This window comes from Thunnus thynnus, chromosome 3 (assembly GCF_963924715.1).
Source record: "Thunnus thynnus chromosome 3, fThuThy2.1, whole genome shotgun sequence".
Lineage (NCBI taxonomy): Eukaryota > Metazoa > Chordata > Actinopteri > Scombriformes > Scombridae > Thunnus > Thunnus thynnus.
In genome coordinates this window covers 38,716,512-38,739,088 of record NC_089519.1, presented here as the reverse complement: position 1 = coordinate 38,739,088, position 22,577 = coordinate 38,716,512, and the positions used below count along the sequence as shown (strand labels likewise).

At 36.0% G+C, this 22,577-nt stretch overlaps 2 protein-coding genes across 7 annotated transcripts in view; one reads left to right on the top strand and one right to left on the bottom strand.

Annotated features, from left to right (window-relative positions):
- The window catches only part of LOC137180441 (echinoderm microtubule-associated protein-like 6), a 48,089-nt gene extending 41,271 nt beyond the window's left edge, over positions 1 to 6,818 (bottom strand). For 3 of the 6 annotated variants that reach the window (XM_067585809.1, XM_067585811.1, XM_067585812.1), the window contains exon 1: positions 4,565 to 6,817. In XM_067585809.1, the coding sequence (XP_067441910.1) occupies positions 4,565 to 4,761 (197 nt within the window). In that variant the 5' untranslated portion in view covers positions 4,762 to 6,817. Of the gene's footprint in view, positions 1 to 4,564 lie in introns of all 6 variants that reach the window. The other 3 variants (XM_067585808.1, XM_067585813.1, XM_067585814.1) reach the window with 3 other exon arrangements.
- Positions 6,819 to 9,907: 3,089 nt separating this feature from the next.
- On the top strand, positions 9,908 to 12,893 carry LOC137180440 (tripartite motif-containing protein 16-like). Its single transcript, XM_067585807.1, has one exon. The coding sequence runs from the start codon at positions 10,108 to 10,110 to the stop codon at positions 11,776 to 11,778; it is 1,671 nt and encodes a 556-aa protein (XP_067441908.1). The 5' UTR covers positions 9,908 to 10,107; the 3' UTR covers positions 11,779 to 12,893.
- Positions 12,894 to 22,577: the final 9,684 nt, after the last annotated feature.

The window sequence follows — 22,577 nt, the reverse complement described above, 5'->3', positions numbered from 1 at the left end:
CTTCCTGCCTCCGTCTGTCAGCAGCGGCGTGTTCGGCTGGTTTATGGTGAACAGTTAAAGGAACGTTCTGCTGACGTTCACTGAAACTTTCCTTCGTTTATAGTTTTCTGTCAGAGTCAAACCAGAACTTCTGAATTCTGCTCCAGAAGTAACGAACCTCATTAAAAAGCTCATTAACATGTAACTCTGCTAATCAGTATGAATCCTCAGATCAGAAGCTTCTCAACAGTACAAAGAAAAACATTTAAAAAAGCATCTAACATCGTTGTTCATTCAATATCTGTGTGTGATTTAAAGAACATCATTTCCCATAAGTCCTAGAGGTTTGCAGGCTGAACGTCACAGCTGGACACAGGAGACGAGTCCATGATGGCGGTGAGTTCAGACTGTCTGTAAAACAGCAGCACAGACAGACATCTGGGAGCTGTAGTGCTTTCTATTTAACTGTTTAACTGTTAAAATCACCAGTGTCGCCTATGTAGTCTATATGGTCTATATAGTCTATATAGACTATGTAGTCTATGTAGTCTATATGGTCTATGTAGTCTATATGGTCTATATAGTCTATGTAGTCTATATAGTCTATGTAGTCTATATGGTCTATGTAGTCTATGTAGTCAACATGGTCTATATAGTCTATGTAGTCTATATGGTCTATGTAATCTATGTAGTCTACATGGTCTATATAGTCTATGTAGTCTATATGGTCTATGTAGTCTACATGGTCTTTATAGTCTATGTAGTCTATATGGTCTATGTAGTCTATATAGTCTATGTAGTCTATATGGTCCATATAGTCTATGTAGTCTATATAGTCTATATAGTTTATGTAGTCTATGTAGTCTATATAGTCTATGTAGTCTTTATGGTCTATATAGTCTATGTAGTCTTTATGGTCTATATAGTCTATGTAGTCTATATAGTCTATGTAGTCTATATGGTCTATGTAGTCTATATGGTCTATATAGTCTATGTAGTCTATATAGTCTATGTAGTCTATATGGTCTATGTAGTCTATGTAGTCAACATGGTCTATATAGTCTATGTAGTCTATATGGTCTATGTAGTCTATGTAGTCTACATGGTCTATATGGTCTATGTAGTCTATGTAGTCTACATGGTCTATGTAGTCTATATAGTCTATGTAGTCTATATGGTCTATATAGTCTATGTAGTCTATGTAGTCTATATAGTCTATATAGTTTATGTAGTCTATGTAGTCTATATAGTCTGTATAGTTTATGTAGTCTATGTAGTCTATATAGTCTATGTAGTCTATGTAGTCTATATAGTCTGTATAGTTTATGTAGTCTATGTAGACTATATAGTCTGTATAGTTTATGTAGTCTATGTAGTCTATATGGTCTATGTAGTCTATATGGTCTATATAGTCTATGTAGTCTATATAGTCTATGTAGTCTACATGGTCTATATGGTCTATGTAGTCTATATGGTCTATGTAGTCTATGTAGTCTATATGGTCTATGTAGTCTATATAGTCTATGTAGTCTATATGGTCTATGTAGTCTACATGGTCTTTATAGTCTATGTAGTCTATATGGTCTATGTAGTCTATATAGTCTATGTAGTCTATATGGTCTATATAGTCTATGTAGTCTATGTAGTCTATATAGTCTATATAGTTTATGTAGTCTATGTAGTCTATATAGTCTGTATAGTTTATGTAGTCTATGTAGTCTATATAGTCTATGTAGTCTATGTAGTCTATATAGTCTGTATAGTTTATGTAGTCTATGTAGTCTATATAGTCTATGTTGTCTATATGGTCTATGTAGTCTACATGGTCTTTATAGTCTATGTAGTCTATATGGTCTATGTAGTCTATATAGTCTATGTAGTCTATATGATCTATATAGTCTATGTAGTCTATGTAGTCTATATAGTCTATATAGTTTATGTAGTCTATGTAGTCTATATAGTCTGTATAGTTTATGTAGTCTATGTAGTCTATATAGTCTATGTAGTCTATGTAGTCTATATAGTCTGTATAGTTTATGTAGTCTATGTAGTCTATATAGTCTGTATAGTTTATGTAGTCTATGTAGTCTATATAGTCTATGTAGTCTATGTAGTCTATATGGTCTATATAGTCTATGTAGTCTATATAGTCTATATGGTCTATATAGTCCATATAGTCTATGTAGTCTATATAGTGCTTTTTCCTGATGCTGATCTCTTCATAAGCAGGTTTTACAGTCTTTGTTTGATGTCTCTGAGCTCTGGTTGATGTTCAGATTAAATTGTATGAATATTGGTGCAGATTGTGTTAACAGAGCAGGTTTTATTTCATTTAAAACATTAAGCTGCAGCTGAAACAGTCCTGCAGTGTCTGAAATAAAGAATCAAGTGAACAGTTGAATTCTCAGGTGGTAAAATGAAACTGAACGCAGCTGCAGAGGAAACAGGGATGTTTTCTGGTTTCTGGTTTTGAGCCACCAGACTGAAGTGGGTCAGAGAGAGACCTGCAGGTGAGCCTGCAGCCACATCTGGAACATCTGTCAGAGAGTGTGTGTGTATCGCAGCTACATCTTTTGTTTCCATGGAAACGGACTTTCAATCAGCCATGTGATTATGAATGTCAACAGTCTGATACAAACATCAGTAGCTGTGGTAACACGCACACATTTCATTCTGATTAAAGTGTTTACATGGATGTGATCTAATACGCTCTGGTGTTTACACGCGTCGGCGCGTTTAATCAGAACAGCTGTGTGACAACAGTGATGAATACATCAGGGTCATATGTCAAAATGCTCCTGCAGGCCACCGTCAGCCCAACAACGGGTAGGGGATGAATATATTTACTCCAACCGGAGGGAAACAATCGGATTAAGCATTTACATGATTATTAGGCTCTAATATTTTCCTATTGAACGGATAATCAAAGGTTTACATCACCATCCTCAACCTGATTGAACATTCCTTCTGATCAGGCCGGATGAGGTGCTTACATGAGGCATTTTTATTGTGATTGGGCGATTATTCCGATTATTAGTGTAATATTAGCGTCTATGTAAACGCAGCCATGGATACACTAACGTGAGAACATATCAAATAGAAACATAACGTGTGACACTAAACAGTAGAAAAGACTTAAACTTGCTGTATGAATTAATTACTGTGTCATGATTAGTTCACTGATGTTTCTGTGAAATGACTCAAATATGGGTTTGTGCTGAAGTTCTTTGAGAAATTTATAATGTAGCACAAAGTCAGAGGTTGGATCAATCTGTTGATTTTCTATCTTTGTCTTCATGTTTGGATCCAAACTTACAGTGAACTGATCTACTAACCAGTGTTGTGTTTGTATCAAAGCTGATATATCTGATTAAAAACCTGCTGCACTGGGTCACATGTTCCTTCATCATGAAGAGTTTGTTTAGAAACGGCTCCAAAGACTAATAACAGCATCATGTTTTCAGTCTCCAGAGAGTAGTTCTGTGTACGGCAGACGCTACTGAGCATGTGCAGAAACACGGTTCTGTTAACAGTTTCACCAGCTTGTTGTGCTGCAGATCCCTTTAAAGTCGTCCTCTCAGAAACATGTTTCTTCTTCTTCCTTCAGCTGGATGTTTGTTTTCATTCATCTGCTGAAGGAGGAAAGTTTCTCTGAGCTCACTGAACATCTCAGTTTAAGAGGCGGAACTACGAGCAGGATTAGTGACATCACAACTAGTTTGGAGCCAATCACGGTCCGGTATCAACGTACACAGTGTGATGTGGAGACTTGAAGCCTTCAGTTCACAAACACTGAGATGAACTTTACAGTGACGGAGGAAACAGCTGGTGTCCAGCAGGAAAACTGTTGACATCAACAATATTTACAGACGAGGAGATGATGTTTTTAACATTTTTATGGAAAAACCGTGTCAGACTCAAATTAATATTGAAGGTATTTTATGAATCTTAAAACATGTCTGGAGGATCTTTAAGATTCTTTTGCGTGCGCCACATGACAGACAGATTTAAATGGAGGTCATCAGTCTTGTATTTCTTGTATATATTATATCTGTTACTAACGGGTCGATGTTTGTTCTCAGTCCAGTGTGATGTGATGTCGCTGGTATCAGAAATCCTGCTCCTAGTCTAGTTGATCTCTTGAACTTGTTTCTATCTGAGGGCTGCTCGCTGACCTCTGGGGCCAGTTAGAGATCTTTAAGCCTGCTGCCTCACAAACTGGATCATGAGGAACCTGGAGGATTATCATCTAGGACCACATCTGTCTGTCGGCACGTCTGACGGTTTATAAAAGTGTCTGACTGTGTTTCATCTGTAGAGGAAGAGCTGAACAACACAAATACAACAGAATCTGTTTATGTGACGATGTTTCATTCTTTCTTTACGTCTCTGTTTCGAGATGAAGATCAAACCGTTGAGAAAACTCTGAAAGTTAAATTAGTTCAGTTTTAGTTTGGACTTCATTCGGTAACTATGGCGACGTGTTTAGTTTCAAACTTCAGCGATGAAGCGTTTTGATTTGATGAAATGATGAAAACTCTGCAGATGTTCTCCAGACAGAAACTAAACCCCGCCCCCTCCTTACCTGATGATGTCATCATTGTGACCCAGGTAGAACTTCTGGGTGTGTTCCCGGGTGTTGTAGACCACGCCCACCCCGGCCACGAAGTACACCACCTCTTTCCCGGCGGTGTAGTACAGGTTGTTGCGACACTGGTGACCTCTGTAGCCGTGGATCCACTCCAGCCTCAGCTGGCAGCGCGGCGCCGTCTTATCCGACATGGCGGCTCAGACTCGACGTTAAAACTCCACGAAGAAAGAAAAGCAAACGTCTGACAGCATCTGCTACGAAAACATAGAAACAGTCCGAACAGAGTCCGTCACGGTCTGATCCTCGGGCTGATGGGAGCTGTAGTCCATGTGCAACATCCAACTACACTTCCCATAATTCCAACCTGCAGTTTAGCGCCTGCTAGCTGATGTTAGCGAAGTCGCCCAAACTCTTTTTCACAGTTAAAATAATAAACAGGACACATTAAGGCTGAAGTTTATATATTTATGTGTAAGTTTCAGCGCTACAGGACTCTAGTTTGTGCTACATCAGGTAGTTTTAACGTTAATGACTGAAGCAGTTTTTAATCTGCAGGTTTTACTTTTAAGGAGGACGAGGAGCGTTCAGAGCCGACGGCAGGACGATAATCTGTTGGAAACTCAGGATTATTTCTACTAAAATTAATCTTATTGTAGGTTTTAGAGTCGGTCAGGATGGTTGTTCAAACCAGAGCCTGAACTAAAACATATCAGATATTTTAGCCTCTAAGCATCCAAACACAAAGTTGTCACACTTCTATGAAATTTAGTCAGATGCAAAAATGAATGTTTTGATCAGACGTCGTAATGAAATGTCTCCATTCTGTCTATCATTGATGACACGAGCAGATACCAGCTGATCAGCTGAACAGATTATTTAAACAAACCTCATGAAATTAAACTACAACTGTCCTAAAAAACATGCGAGAGGATGTTTGTACTGTTATTTCATCACTTTATAGATAAAAACATGGAGTCGACCTGAAGCTCAGAACAGTTTTCGTTTCACTAGATTTGGAGTTTTGTTAGAAAAATCACATATAAAACCTTATCAAGCCTTATTAATCTCTACGAATTCTCACAACAACCCAACAAAATATGTTTAGTTGAGGGAATGTTCTGAGAACGTTTTAGTGAGGTTATGAGATCGTTGCTAATGTTTCACTGTTTTATTAAAATATCTAAAACGTGTCAGAGATGTTCCTCTCAGGTTCTTAAAGCTCTGCTGACAGTTTTTTACAGTAGATTTAATTACAGTTAAAGTCACTATAAACGTATATTCTAGTGTTTTATAACCTCAGACAGGTTTTCAGGAGGTTGTTTTGGGGTCAGGAGATTGTTTAAAGTTTCTGCATAGTTCGAGGGAGAAAAATATATAAATGCACCTGATATTTTAAATATTTGAACCCAAAACAAGCGTTCTTAAGTTTGCGAGGTTCTTACTAACGTTTCAAACTGTTTCATTAAAAGATGTGGTTCCTCTGTTCTGGTTCAAGGAACCTGCAGGAACAGTTTAATAAGAGGAACCTGCTGAGAACGTTTTCTGGAACCCGAACAGGAACATTCCCAGAATTATTATGATGGTTTCAACAAATATCAGCAAATATTGAAGATTACAGAACGGTTTCAGGTGGAAGGTCACCATGAAAAATTAAATAAATAATGTGTGACAGCAGCCGACTGTAGATATTAAAATGAGCTTTCAGTGTGGAGACATCACAGGCTGCATATAATAATAATAATAATAATAATAATAATAATAATAATGTATACAGTCTGTGGGAGACATGGTGTAATCTCTGGTATTCTGACCGAGCTCCATTTATTCTGAATTTAAGGTAATTCCACAAACGGAGGCAGAAATGACAGAAAATCCCTCCGCTGACTCCTGCCGCCGTCTGTTCGCTGCTTCACTGGAAATCCGCAGATTATAGCGCCGATTTATCCCCGTCAACCCGCATCCGAACCCCGCATCCGAACCCCGCAGAGAACCCGGCAGAGAAGCGAGCTCCAGCGCGTCCACCCCGGCTGCTGCCGCTCCTGCAGGCCGGCGGGGAGGCGCTTCCACCCGGCAGAGACCCGCAGCAGCTCCGCGGCTCGCAGACAGCCCGGAGGAACGGAACGACGACGGAAAGGCTGGATGTTAACGGAGAACCAGGATCACCGTCAACCGTAATCCGCTCAGATTATACACGAGCACTTCCTGTCGGTAACTTCACAATAAAATACTGCCTGCCAGAGACTTTTATTTTATTTTTTTTTCCTTTTTTTTTTTTTTTTTTTTTTTTGGTGTTTGTTGTGTTTTATTTTACGAGCTCAGAAATAGAAAAATCAATTTAAAAAGTTTTTTAAATATCTTATTATATGCAGGGAATATGTGAAAAATAATTTTGCCTTTTTAAAATATATGAAACTGTTTTAACCTTTGAACAGAAGAGACTTCATTGTATCTATAAATGTCTTTAAATTATATTTAAAATCCCTGAAAATTATAATTAATCATGAAGCTCAAAAACTTTTCCTTGCACTTTAATTATTGTTTTCATTCTTTTTATTACTATATATTATATATTATAATATATTACTATTTTATTTATTATTTTCTCTTTTAAGTTATTTTTTATTTGTGGTAGTTTAAAAGAAGACTTTAGCGGCTCTAACTTTGTTTAACTATTGTAATTAAAGTGTTGGTTCATTTTCACTTCATTTCCAACAAAAACAGTTTTTTTCTCACAGTTTCTAAACGACCATCACACTTGTTGTAAGGTCGTCTGTTGATCTCCTGCATCATAACTGACACATGTTAAAAACACATCATACAGCAATTATTTTGTTGTGATTCAAATGATGTACTGTGTGCTTTTTTTCTACACTTCCGGTGTTTTTCGCGCGAACCTGCGACAGCTTCGCTCATCTCTCGGAGCGGCAGGTCAGGCGCGGTCAGCGCGTCACTCTGCGCTCAGGAGCCCGCAGTGCATGATGGGGGTTGTAGTGTTTCAGCTGCTGGTGAGAACAGGTGGGACAGATAACACGCATCTGAGGTAAAAAATAACATGAATTAAACTGGAATAAAAGAATAAAGGCTGGATTAGAGTAAAGTGGAACTCCTCACATGTGTATCTATTCTAACACGCTGAACAAAAGGACCAATTAAAGCTGAGGTGTTGATCAATGCTGCTGATTGTTATCAGATTGTGTTTATGATAAATTAATGCATCAAAATGCGCTACAATATGAAAACGTGAATGATCAAAATATGAAGTTAGTCCGTCGATTTTTTTATTGTCCCAATTTAGAAAATGAGGTTTAAAATGTGGGACAGTCATATATGTTCTTAAATTGGTGAAAAATACATTTAGGAACATTTATCAAAGTGACTTTCCTGCAGAATTCTGCAGAAATTGCGATACAAGCGATGTTCTATTTGCTCTTTTTGTGGTAAAATTGCAAGCGAAGGAAAATAACGTTTGAACTGCTAGCAGTGAAGAGTCATATGTAATGACTTCCTGGATAAAAAGCATCCTGCATATTTCAGCTCTAATGTTTAATGTATTTTCTGAACATGAGAACCATGAAGACTCAAAGTTCTATAAAACAGAAATATTGTACTTGAGTTTGTAAGATTCTTTTTTTTTAAAAAAAGAGACATAATATATATCACGTATTCAGTAGACAGACAGCGCCCACAACCCTCCGCAGCAGAGCAGATGACTGATGTTCAGATACCTGTGATTGTACCTGAGCACGTGCACACACAGTCCAGCAACACGTCCTCGTGCCTCTGGTCCTCCAGTTTATCCACCGCAGCAGTTCGCCAGCAGAGGGCAGCGGAGGAGACCACAAGAAGCCATTTTGTTTTGTTTTTTTATTCCCATCCCTCTCTGATGTGAGTTGTTTCCGTCCTTACGGGATTTCTAGGTTTGTAGTTTCCTTTAGATGTTGATCTTTCTATCATCACTGTGTTTTAAGATTTAAGGTTTAGAAATCTGATATATTAATCTGGATCACAGTGTTACTGAGATCTGATTTGCTGCTACTTAAATCTCCTAAAATTACAGTTTGTAAATTGATGGAATATATATTCTTTATTATCTGCCTATTTATTTATGAGTTGATATATTTATAAGCCTTTATTAAATAAACTTTCACCTCAACATGAGCACCAAATAAAATCAGTCAATAATTCCATTAAAATAAATCAATATATAAACATAATCAGCCACAGACCTTCATTCATCTGCTTTACTTTAGTTTTCCCTCCTTTATATCAACTTAAAACAACTTACAGTTTTATTCACAGCGTTCAGGTTTATAATCTTAGTTTGTGTTAACAGCTACTGAAGTTCCAGTGGAGCACAGTGTGTTTGAAGCAGGTTTTATTTCACGTTGATGCTTTAATGTGAAACGTTTCCTTCACAATGATCAATAAAGCTTTAATACTGTACCGATAGGATGAAAATAAACAGTCATCTCAGATCCCAAAAAACACTTTGGCACCAGGAAGCAGAGCTGAGCTTTTTGTATCAAATTGTTACAGAAAAATGTACCAGAGCAAAAAACTCTCTCTTGATCATAAAAAGGGAGTCAGAGGTCCAAGCAGCAAAGTGTTCTTTATTGCCGGCAAATAAAAGGGGAGCAATCAGCACTTTTACAAAGAACCAAATTGCTCTGAAGGTTTTTTCTTTGGGGCATTGTTTTTATGTCCTTGGGTCGGCTTAGGTCACACCTTATCATCCACCCTCCCTAATTTTTGACCAATTATTATGTATCTTTTATCTCCGTCACTCGTTGTTGGTCAGAACTCTTCAAAACAGGTTTTGAGGTGTTTGAGGATATGTACTGGCATATTCAATTCTACCTGATTATATCCAATTTTTATATAAGTATTGGGAATCATTTTACACCATTATTGCCAAGTTGTCTTCTGGCCTTTTTTATTTTTGTAAGTTATTCTAGTCATTTTACAACCTTATTTCTTGATCTCCTCCAGAGAGTATGTTTGAAAGGTGAAGACTTTAGCAGACCCAAGCAAAGTGACATGTAATACAAACACACTCAAATTTCTCCAGTGTATGATTATGATTCTTCTACTGTGCCTCTATACGTACAGTGTGATTAACTATGGTTCATGAGATTATAACTACACCAATACAAATTGTATCACACTAGCCCTTATTGCTTATAAACTTATAAAATCAATCTGCATAGCTTAATATTGTCTTTAAGCACACCAATGACTTTTAATGAAAATACACCACAGGCTACAAAACGGGGTGAAACACACAGTATCTCTTTAAAACTTAACCCCTCCCTCTCCTTCCTGCTCTCAAACACAACAAGCTCCACTCTGTCCTCATATCTCCTGGTTCCCTTCCCTTTATATCTACAGTTTGCAGATGGGTGTAATCAACATGTAGTGCAGTATAAGAGCTGCAGGCTGAATTCACTGCAGAGACACATGTTGTTCAGATCAAAGGTCAAACTTGTTCAACTTCTCAGGAAGTGAAACTCAGACAGTCGTTGCCACTGAGAGCTGAAATGGAGCAGAAAGGAGTTCAGCTGGACCGAGAAACCTTCTCTTGTTCGATCTGTCTGGATCTACTGAAGGATCCGGTGGCTATTCCCTGTGGACACAGTTACTGCATGAGCTGTATTAAAGGCTTCTGGGATGGAGAGGATGAGAGGAAGATCTATAGCTGCCCTCAGTGCAGACAGGCCTTCACACCGAGGCCTGTCCTGGTGAAAAACACCATGTTAGCAGCTTTAGTGGAGCAGCTGAAGAAGACTGGACTCCAAGCTGCTCCTGCTGATCACTGCTATGCTGGACCTGAAGATGTGGCCTGTGATGTCTGCACTGGGAGGAAGCTGAAAGCCATCAAGTCCTGTCTGCAGTGTCTCGTCTCTTACTGTGAGAAACACCTCCAGCCTCACTTTGAATCAACTAAATTTAAGAAACACAAGCTGGTCGACCCCTCGGAGAAGCTCCAGGAGAACATCTGCTCTCGTCATGATGAGGTGATGAAGATGTTCTGTCGTACTGATCAGCAGAGTATCTGTTATCTCTGCTCTGTGGATGAACATAAAGGCCACGACACAGTCTCAGCTGCAGCAGAAAGGACTGAGAGGCAGAGAGAGCTCGAGGTGAGTCGACAAAACATCCAGCAGAGAATCCAGGACAGAGAGAAAGATGTGAAGCTGCTTCAACAGGAGGTGGAGGCCGTCAGTCGCTCTGCTGATAAAGCAGTGGAGGACAGTAAGAAGATCCTCACTGAGCTGATCCGTCTCCTCCAGAAAAGAAGCTCTGATGTGAAGCAGCAGATCAGATCCCAGCAGGAAACTGAAGTGAGTCGAGTCAAAGAGCTTCAGGAGAAGCTGGAGCAGGAGATCACTGAGCTGAAGAGGAAAGACGCTGAACTGAAGAAGCTCTCACACACAGAGGATCACAACCAGTTTCTACTCAACTACCCCTCACTGTCACAACTCAGTGCATCTACAGACTCATCCAGCATCAATATCCGTCCTCTGAGACACTTTGAGGATGTGACAGCAGCTGTGTCAGAGCTCAGAGATCAACTACAGGACATCCTGAGGGAGAAATGGACAAACATCTCACTGACAGTGACTGTTGTGGACGTTTTACTGTCAGAACCAGAACCCAAGACCAGAGCTGGATTCTTAAAATATTCACGTGAAATCACTCTGGATCCAAACACAGCAAACACACTGCTGTTATTATCTGATGGGAACAGAAAAGCAGAACGAACGAGTCAAATACACTCATATCCTCGTCACCCAGGCAGGTTCACTGGATGGAGTCAGGTCCTGAGTAGAGAGAGTCTGACTAGACGTTGTTACTGGGAGGTGAAGTGGGGAGGGAGAAGAGTTGATGTAGCAGTCGCATACAAGGATATCAGCAGAGACGGAGGCTGGAATGAATGTGTATTTGGATTCAATGACAAATCTTGGATGTTAATTTGTGACACTGACAGTTATATATTTTGGTTCAACAACATCTCAACTCGCGTCTCAGGTCCTGTTTCCTCCAGAGTAGGAGTGTACCTGGATCACAGAGCAGGTATTCTGTCCTTCTACAGCGTCTCTGAAACCATGACTCTCCTCCACAGAGTCCAGACCACATTCACTCAGCCTCTCTATGCTGGACTTTGGTTTGGTCCTGGAACCACAGCTGAGTTGTGTAAACTGAAATAGACAGAAGTCATTTCAGACTTCATGTGTCAGATTCTGTTGTAATTCTTCATGTTTTTGTCTCCATTGTTTCTGAGAGCTCGTTGCTGTGGTGTTTCTGAACTGCACAGAGATCAGCTGTCAATCAAACTGGGATTATCAACACTTTCTTCTTTTCATTTGTTGTTCTGTTGATGTTTTCAGTTTCTTTAAATGTGACTTTTTGCTGTGTGTTTTTATCCATGGAGGCTATCGCTGCTCATGATGACGTCTTTTACCTTCACTGACGTTTCTTCAGATGAAAATATAAACTTCTCTTTGTTCTAAATGTTAGTTTCATGTTTGTATTGATGTATTTGATCTCATCACTTTATAAATTCATAGAGAAACGTCCAATCAAACTGTAATTATCATAATAATCATTTATTATGTTCTTGTACATTCTGGGTTAAACTAACTGATTGTGTGGATGAAGTGAATCTGAACATGAAATCATTGAACAAGAGTCATTTAACAGCCTTTACTGATTGGATGTGTGAACAATCTGAAGCTTTACATAATCAATAAAGATGTTTTTTTCAACAGTGAGCAAAGTATTTTCTTCTGTCTTCATCTCAGGATCTCATTCAAAGCTTCTGGAGAAAATGTGAAACTAAAATGAGAGTTTATTTATTTTACTGTTTTCTGTCTGATTGGACTAAATATCGTTGGTCGTGATCAGCTCGTCTACCAACAGCAGAACATCTGCAGTACATTTTATTTCCATTTCAACCAATTTCCTTTCATTCATCCATATTTATATATTTATACATTATAAATGTATCAGATTGTTGGTAATTATTAACCAGAGATTTGACGATTTCACACAAATTAAACTTATAATTAAATTCCTGCAGAATAACTCAGCACTGTAAGGATGTTTTAAATAAATGTACAATACAGCAGATGTCGGGCCGATCCATATCTCTGATTGGTTGTTCCGTCATGTGATCAATCAGTACGTCACGTGATAATATTGTTCACACTCAGCCAGAAACTCTTTCACTGTGAAGTTTGAGAGTTTAGTGTCGTTCAGAGTTTGATGAAGACGAGTTTGTAAAGTTTAAATCCAGACTTGATTAAAACTTCTTGTGACTGATTTTGTTGCTGTGCTGAAGAGTTTTAGTCATTTATATTAATCAGCAGCAAAGAAATGCATCTAAAACAGTGGTGATTAGTTTCCTGACAGCTGTGATTGATTTATTGAACCATCACAGGTAACGTTACTCCACCTTTTCTACTGCAGAAGTCATTCAGGAATCATTTGATCAAAACTCTGCACATATGAGACGCTGAGTTCAGTTCAATCGTAATAAACATCAGAAGGAAACAACATGTTGACTCCAGTTTGAAGCCGTGAAGACGCCGTAATAGATGTTTGCTGAAGTTTACAGTGTTACAGTTTTTACTAAAAAACTCATATTTGAACATCAACACTAAATTAAACACATGTGGACTCCATCAAGTCCAGTCATAATATGATTAAACTATAAACTGAACATATAATTATTCACATCTGGTCACAGAAGTCAGAGAAATCACAGCCTGCAGCATCAAATCTCACTTTCACAAGTTCTGTTTACAACCTGAAAGCTGATGTGAATAATATTTGCAGACTGGAAACTCTTCTCTCCCATCTTTCCCATGTGACCTGAATGCAGCGTCAGTGTTACAGGGTGTGACTTCTGTCAACAAACTGACACAGTGTGATATTACAGATATTAAAATCTGTCTTTACTGATGTTGTTTGAAGCTGCCAAAGGCTCAGTGGAGTTTTTACACGTCTTCCTGCAGTGAACATCACAGCAGGTCAACAACTGAAATTTGAAAACTGATGCAGGACACAAGAGGGCGCCTTCATCCTGCTAACCAGGGATGTAGTGGAGGTTAAAGCTCCTCCACTCGGTCTGTCTGCAGTTTTAGTCAAAAACATGTTTTTAAACCAATTAAAACACACCATGATAATAAGAATGCATCCTGTCATTCATCATGGTAAATGGTGTCAAAGTGTTTTAAGTCATTAATTAGTTATTTAGTTAGTTAGATTGTGGAAACGTCTTTGGCTTCACCACATAGTGTTAAAAACAACACAGGACAGCTGATGAGGACAGAAACAGCATCAACAAACAACATGATTTAAAAAAAAACAACAAACAAACTGTAAAAATGAAATAAAACGGTAGACGGTTCGATGTTTGTCAAATTGGTTTCCAACCTTTTTGTCTTTTGACGTCTTACAAAAAGCAGTGTGTAGTCGGGGTCACATTTCACATGTCTATGAGTTGTTAACAGCTCCACCAAATAGTGATTTTTCCCTCTAAACTTCTCACATGCTTTCATTTCAATAAATGTTCAAATGATCCAATATTTCAGCAAAAATCAAAGATTAGAGAAAAAGTCCAAAAACTGAAAACAGATTTGTGTATCAGAACTTTGTTTTTTCTTCTTTCCTCTCCCATTAATCATCTCACCACCCCTCAGATTTATCTGCTGACCCTTTGGAGGGCCCCGACTCCTAGGTTGGGAACCACTGGACTAAACTAGCTAACTGTATATAAAGTAGTGTAAACTAGCTCCACCTCCAGCAGCTACAACAGTAACATGCTACTCTAACACTGATGCTTCACTATTAATAATCTAATGATGTCATATATAATAATATATCAGTCAGAGGGACCAAACCACTACTTTTACTGCAATACTTTAACTACATCAAGCTCATAATACTTATGTACTTTTACTGCAATACTTTAACTACATCAAGCTCAGAATACTTATGTACTTTTACTGCAATACTTTAACTACATCAAGCTCATAATACTTATGTACTTTTACTGCTGTACTTTAACTACATCAAGCTCAGAATACTTATGTACTTTTACTGCAATACTTTAACTACATCAAGCTCAGAATACTTATGTACTTTTACTGCAATACTTAAACTAACTTCCGCTTGTAAACAGTAACAGTGAGTAGAAGGTGGATCAGCAGGTTGATCTTTAATAACAAACAGCTGGAGGATTCAGAGCCGCTGCTTATGTACTTTTACTGCAATACTTTAACTACATCAAGCTCATAGTACTTATGTACTTTTACTGCAATACTTTAACTACATCAAGCTCATAATACTTATGTACTTTTACTGCAGTACTTTAACAACATCAAGCTCAGAATACTTATGTACTTTTACTGCAATACTTTAACTACATCAAGCTCAGAATACTTATGTACTTTTACTGCAATACTTTAACTACATCAAGCTCGTAATACTTATGTACTTTTACTGCAATACTTTAACTACATCAAGCTCATAGTACTTATGTACTTTTACTGCAATACTTTAACTACATCAAGCTTGTAATACTTATGTACTTTTACTGCAGTACTTTAACTACATCAAGCTCAGAATACTTATGTACTTTTACTGCAATACTTAAACTAACTTCCGCTTGTAAACAGTAACAGTGAGTAGAAGGTGGATCAGCAGGTTGATCTTTAATAACAAACAGCTGGAGGATTCAGAGCCGCTGTTTATGTACTTTTACTGCAATACTTTAACTACATCAAGCTTGTAATACTTATGTACTTTTACTGCAATACTTTAACTACATCAAGCTCATAATACTTATGTACTTTTACTGCAATACTTTAACTACATCAAGCTCATAATACTTATGTACTTTTACTGCAATACTTTAACTACATCAAGCTCATAATACTTATGTACTTTTACTGCAATACTTAACTACATCAAGCTCATAATACTTATGTACTTTTACTGCAATACTTTAACTACATCAAGCTCATAATACTTATGTACTTTTACTGCAATACTTTAACTACATCAAGCTCATAATACTTATGTACTTTTACTGCAATACTTAACTACATCAAGCTCATAATACTTATGTACTTTTACTGCAATACTTAAACTAACTCCCGCTTGTAAACAGTAACAGTGAGTAGAAGGTGGATCAGCAGGTTGATCTTTAATAACAAACAGCTGGAGGATTCAGAGCCGCTGCTTCTTTTACTGCAATACTTTAACTACATCAAGCTCATAATACTAATGTACTTTTACTGCAATACTTTAAGTACATCAAGCTCATAATACTTATGTACTTTTACTACAATACTTTAACTACATCAAGCTCATAATACTTATGTACTTTTACTGCAATACTTAAACTAACTTCCGCTTGTAAACAGTAACAGTGAGTAGAAGGTGGATCAGCAGGTTGATCTTTAATAACAAACAGCTGGAGGACTCAGAGCCGCTGCTTCTTTTACTGCAATACTTTAACTACATCAAGCTCATAATACTTATGTAGTTTTACTGCAATACTTAACTACATCAAGCTCATAATACTTTTGTACTTTTACTGCAATACTTAAACTAACTTCCGCTTGTAAACAGTAACAGTGAGTAGAAGGTGGATCAGCAGGTTGATCTTTAATAACAAACAGCTGGAGGATTCAGAGCCGCTGCTTCTTTTACTGCAATACTTTAACTACATCAAGCTCATAATACTAATGTACTTTTACTGCAATACTTTAAGTACATCAAGCTCATAATACTTATGTACTTTTACTGCAATACTTTAACTACATCAAGCTCAGAATACTTATGTACTTTTACTGCAATACTTAAACTAACTTCCGCTTGTAAACAGTAACAGTGAGTAGAAGGTGGATCAGCAGGTTGATCTTTAATAACAAACAGCTGGAGGATTCAGAGCCGCTGTTTATGTACTTTTACTGCAATACTTTAACTACATCAAGCTTGTAATACTTATGTACTTTTACTGCAATACTTTAACTACATCAAGCTCATAATACTTATGTACTTTTACTGCAATACTTTAACTACATCAAGCTCATAATACTTATGTACTTTTACTGCAATACTTTAACTACATCAAGCTCATAATACTTATGTACTTTTACTGCAATACTTAACTACATCAAGCTCATAATACTTATGTACTTTTACTGCAATACTTTAACTACATCAAGCTCATAATACTTATGTACTTTTACTGCAATACTTTAACTACATCAAGCTCATAATACTTATGTACTTTTACTGCAATACTTAACTACATCAAGCTCATAATACTTATGTACTTTTACTGCAATACTTAAACTAACTTCCGCTTGTAAACAGTAACAGTGAGTAGAAGGTGGATCAGCAGGTTGATCTTTAATAACAAACAGCTGGAGGATTCAGAGCCGCTGCTTCTTTTACTGCAATACTTTAACTACATCAAGCTCATAATACTAATGTACTTTTACTGCAATACTTTAAGTACATCAAGCTCATAATACTTATGTACTTTTACTGCAATACTTTAACTACATCAAGCTCATAATACTTATGTACTTTTACTGCAATACTTAAACTAACTTCCGCTTGTAAACAGTAACAGTGAGTAGAAGGTGGATCAGCAGGTTGATCTTTAATAACAAACAGCTGGAGGACTCAGAGCCGCTGCTTCTTTTACTGCAATACTTTAACTACATCAAGCTCATAATACTTATGTACTTTTACTGCAATACTTTAACTACATCAAGCTCATAATACTTATGTACTTTTACTGCAATACTTTAACTACATCAAGCTCATAGTACTTATGTACTTTTACTGCAATACTTTAACTACATCAAGCTTGTAATACTTATGTACTTTTACTGCAATACTTTAACTACATCAAGCTCAGAATACTTATGTACTTTTACTGCAATACTTTAACTACATCAAGCTTGTAATACTTATGTACTTTTACTGCAGTACTTTAACTACATCAAGCTCATAATACTTATGTACTTTTACTGCAATACTTTAACTACATCAAGCTCATAATACTTATGTACTTTTACTGCAATACTTTAACTACATCAAGCTCATAATACTTATGTACTTTTACTGCAATACTTTAACTACATCAAGCTCATAATACTTATGTACTTTTACTGCAATACTTTAACTACATCAAGCTCATAATACTAATGTACTTTTACTGCAATACTTTAACTACATCAAGCTCATAATACTTATGTACTTTTACTGCAATACTTTAACTACATCAAGCTCATAATACTTATGTACTTTTAATGCAATACTTAAACTAACTTCCGCTTGTAAACGGTAACAGTGAGTAGAAGGTGGATCAGCAGGTTGATCTTTAATAACAAACAGCTGGAGGATTCAGAGCCGCTGTTTATGTACTTTTACTGCAATACTTTAACTACATCAAGCTCATAGTACTTATGTACTTTTACTGCAATACTTTAACTACATCAAGCTTGTAATACTTATGTACTTTTACTGCAATACTTTAACTACATCAAGCTCATAATACTTATGTACTTTTACTGCAATACTTTAACTACATCAAGCTCATAATACTTATGTACTTTTACTGCAAAACTTTAACTACATCAAGCTCATAATACTTATGTACTTTTACTGCAATACTTAACTACATCAAGCTCATAATACTTATGTACTTTTACTGCAATACTTTAACTACATCAAGCTCATAATACTTATGTACTTTTACTGCAATACTTTAACTACATCAAGCTCATAATACTTATGTACTTTTACTGCAATACTTAACTACATCAAGCTCATAATACTTATGTACTTTTACTGCAATACTTAAACTAACTTCCGCTTGTAAACAGTAACAGTGAGTAGAAGGTGGATCAGCAGGTTGATCTTTAATAACAAACAGCTGGAGGATTCAGAGCCGCTGCTTATGTACTTTTACTGCAATACTTTAACTACATCAAGCTCATAATACTTATGTACTTTTACTGCAATACTTAACTACATCAAGCTCATAATACTTATGTACTTTTACTGCAATACTTTAACTACATCAAGCTCATAATACTTATGTACTTTTACTGCAATACTTTAACTACATCAAGCTCATAATACTTATGTACTTTTACTGCAATACTTAACTACATCAAACTCATAATACTTATGTACTTTTACTGCAATACTTTAACTACATCAAGCTCATAATACTTATGTACTTTTACTGCAATACTTTAACTACATCAAGCTCATAATACTTATGTACTTTTACTGCAATACTTAACTATATCAAGCTCATAATACTTATGTACTTTTACTGCAATACTTAAACTAACTTCCGCTTGTAAACAGTAACAGTGAGTAGAAGGTGGATCAGCAGGTTGATCTTTAATAACAAACAGCTGGAGGACTCAGAGCCGCTGCTTCTTTTACTGCAATACTTTAACTACATCAAGCTCATAATACTTATGTACTTTTACTGCAATACTTAACTACATCAAGCTCATAATACTTATGTACTTTTACTGCAATACTTAAACTAACTTCCGCTTGTAAACAGTAACAGTGAGTAGAAGGTGGATCAGCAGGTTGATCTTTAATAACAAACAGCTGGAGGATTCAGAGCCGCTGCTTCTTTTACTGCAATACTTTAACTACATCAAGCTCATAATACTAATGTACTTTTACTGCAATACTTTAAGTACATCAAGCTCATAATACTTATGTACTTTTACTGCAATACTTTAACTACATCAAGCTCAGAATACTTATGTACTTTTACTGCAATACTTAAACTAACTTCCGCTTGTAAACAGTAACAGTGAGTAGAAGGTGGATCAGCAGGTTGATCTTTAATAACAAACAGCTGGAGGATTCAGAGCCGCTGTTTATGTACTTTTACTGCAATACTTTAACTACATCAAGCTTGTAATACTTATGTACTTTTACTGCAATACTTTAACTACATCAAGCTCATAATACTTATGTACTTTTACTGCAATACTTTAACTACATCAAGCTCATAATACTTATGTACTTTTACTGCAATACTTTAACTACATCAAGCTCATAATACTTATGTACTTTTACTGCAATACTTAACTACATCAAGCTCATAATACTTATGTACTTTTACTGCAATACTTTAACTACATCAAGCTCATAATACTTATGTACTTTTACTGCAATACTTAACTACATCAAGCTCATAATACTTATGTACTTTTACTGCAATACTTAAACTAACTTCCGCTTGTAAACAGTAACAGTGAGTAGAAGGTGGATCAGCAGGTTGATCTTTAATAACAAACAGCTGGAGGATTCAGAGCCGCTGCTTCTTTTACTGCAATACTTTAACTACATCAAGCTCATAATACTAATGTACTTTTACTGCAATACTTTAAGTACATCAAGCTCATAATACTTATGTACTTTTACTACAATACTTTAACTACATCAAGCTCATAATACTTATGTACTTTTACTGCAATACTTAAACTAACTTCCGCTTGTAAACAGTAACAGTGAGTAGAAGGTGGATCAGCAGGTTGATCTTTAATAACAAACAGCTGGAGGACTCAGAGCCGCTGCTTCTTTTACTGCAATACTTTAACTACATCAAGCTCATAATACTTATGTACTTTTACTGCAATACTTTAACTACATCAAGCTTGTAATACTTATGTACTTTTACTGCAATACTTTAACTACATCAAGCTCATAATACTTATGTACTTTTACTGCAATACTTTAACTACATCAAGCTCATAATACTTATGTACTTTTACTGCAATACTTTAACTACATCAAGCTCATAATACTTATGTACTTTTACTGCAATACTTAACTACATCAAGCTCATAATACTTATGTACTTTTACTGCAATACTTTAACTACATCAAGCTCATAATACTTATGTACTTTTACTGCAATACTTTAACTACATCAAGCTCATAATACTTATGTACTTTTACTGCAATACTTAAACTAACTTCCGCTTGTAAACAGTAACAGTGAGTAGAAGGTGGATCAGCAGGTTGATCTTTAATAACAAACAGCTGGAGGATTCAGAGCCGCTGCTTCTTTTACTGCAATACTTTAACTACATCAAGCTCATAATACTAATGTACTTTTACTGCAATACTTTAAGTACATCAAGCTCATAATACTTATGTACTTTTACTACAATACTTTAACTACATCAAGCTCATAATACTTATGTACTTTTACTGCAATACTTAAACTAACTTCCGCTTGTAAACAGTAACAGTGAGTAGAAGGTGGATCAGCAGGTTGATCTTTAATAACAAACAGCTGGAGGACTCAGAGCCGCTGCTTCTTTTACTGCAATACTTTAACTACATCAAGCTCATAATACTTATGTACTTTTACTGCAATACTTTAACTACATCAAGCTTGTAATACTTATGTACTTTTACTGCAGTACTTTAACTACATCAAGCTCATAATACTTATGTACTTTTACTGCAATACTTTAACTACATCAAGCTCATAATACTTATGTACTTTTACTGCAATACTTTAACTACATCAAGCTCATAATACTTATGTACTTTTACTGCAATACTTTAACTACATCAAGCTCATAATACTTATGTACTTTTACTGCAATACTTTAACTACATCAAGCTCATAATACTAATGTACTTTTACTGCAATACTTTAACTACATCAAGCTCATAATACTTATGTACTTTTACTGCAATACTTTAACTACATCAAGCTCATAATACTTATGTACTTTTAATGCAATACTTAAACTAACTTCCGCTTGTAAACGGTAACAGTGAGTAGAAGGTGGATCAGCAGGTTGATCTTTAATAACAAACAGCTGGAGGATTCAGAGCCGCTGTTTATGTACTTTTACTGCAATACTTTAACTACATCAAGCTCATAGTACTTATGTACTTTTACTGCAATACTTTAACTACATCAAGCTTGTAATACTTATGTACTTTTACTGCAATACTTTAACTACATCAAGCTCATAATACTTATGTACTTTTACTGCAATACTTTAACTACATCAAGCTCATAATACTTATGTACTTTTACTGCAAAACTTTAACTACATCAAGCTCATAATACTTATGTACTTTTACTGCAATACTTAACTACATCAAGCTCATAATACTTATGTACTTTTACTGCAATACTTTAACTACATCAAGCTCATAATACTTATGTACTTTTACTGCAATACTTTAACTACATCAAGCTTATAATACTTATGTACTTTTACTGCAATACTTAACTACATCAAGCTCATAATACTTATGTACTTTTACTGCAATACTTAAACTAACTTCCGCTTGTAAACAGTAACAGTGAGTAGAAGGTGGATCAGCAGGTTGATCTTTAATAACAAACAGCTGGAGGATTCAGAGCCGCTGCTTATGTACTTTTACTGCAATACTTTAACTACATCAAGCTCATAATACTTATGTACTTTTACTGCAATACTTAACTACATCAAGCTCATAATACTTATGTACTTTTACTGCAATACTTTAACTACATCAAGCTCATAATACTTATGTACTTTTACTGCAATACTTTAACTACATCAAGCTCATAATACTTATGTACTTTTACTGCAATACCTAACTATATCAAGCTCATAATACTTATGTACTTTTACTGCAATACTTAAACTAACTTCCGCTTGTAAACAGTAACAGTGAGTAGAAGGTGGATCAGCAGGTTGATCTTTAATAACAAACAGCTGGAGGATTCAGAGCCGCTGCTTATGTACTTTTACTGCAATACTTAACTACATCAAGCTCATAATACTTATGTACTTTTACTGCAATACTTAACTACATCAAGCTCATAATACTAATGTACTTTTACTGCAATACTTTAACTACATCAAGCTCATAATACTTATGTACTTTTACTGCAATACTTTAACTACATCAAGCTCATAAT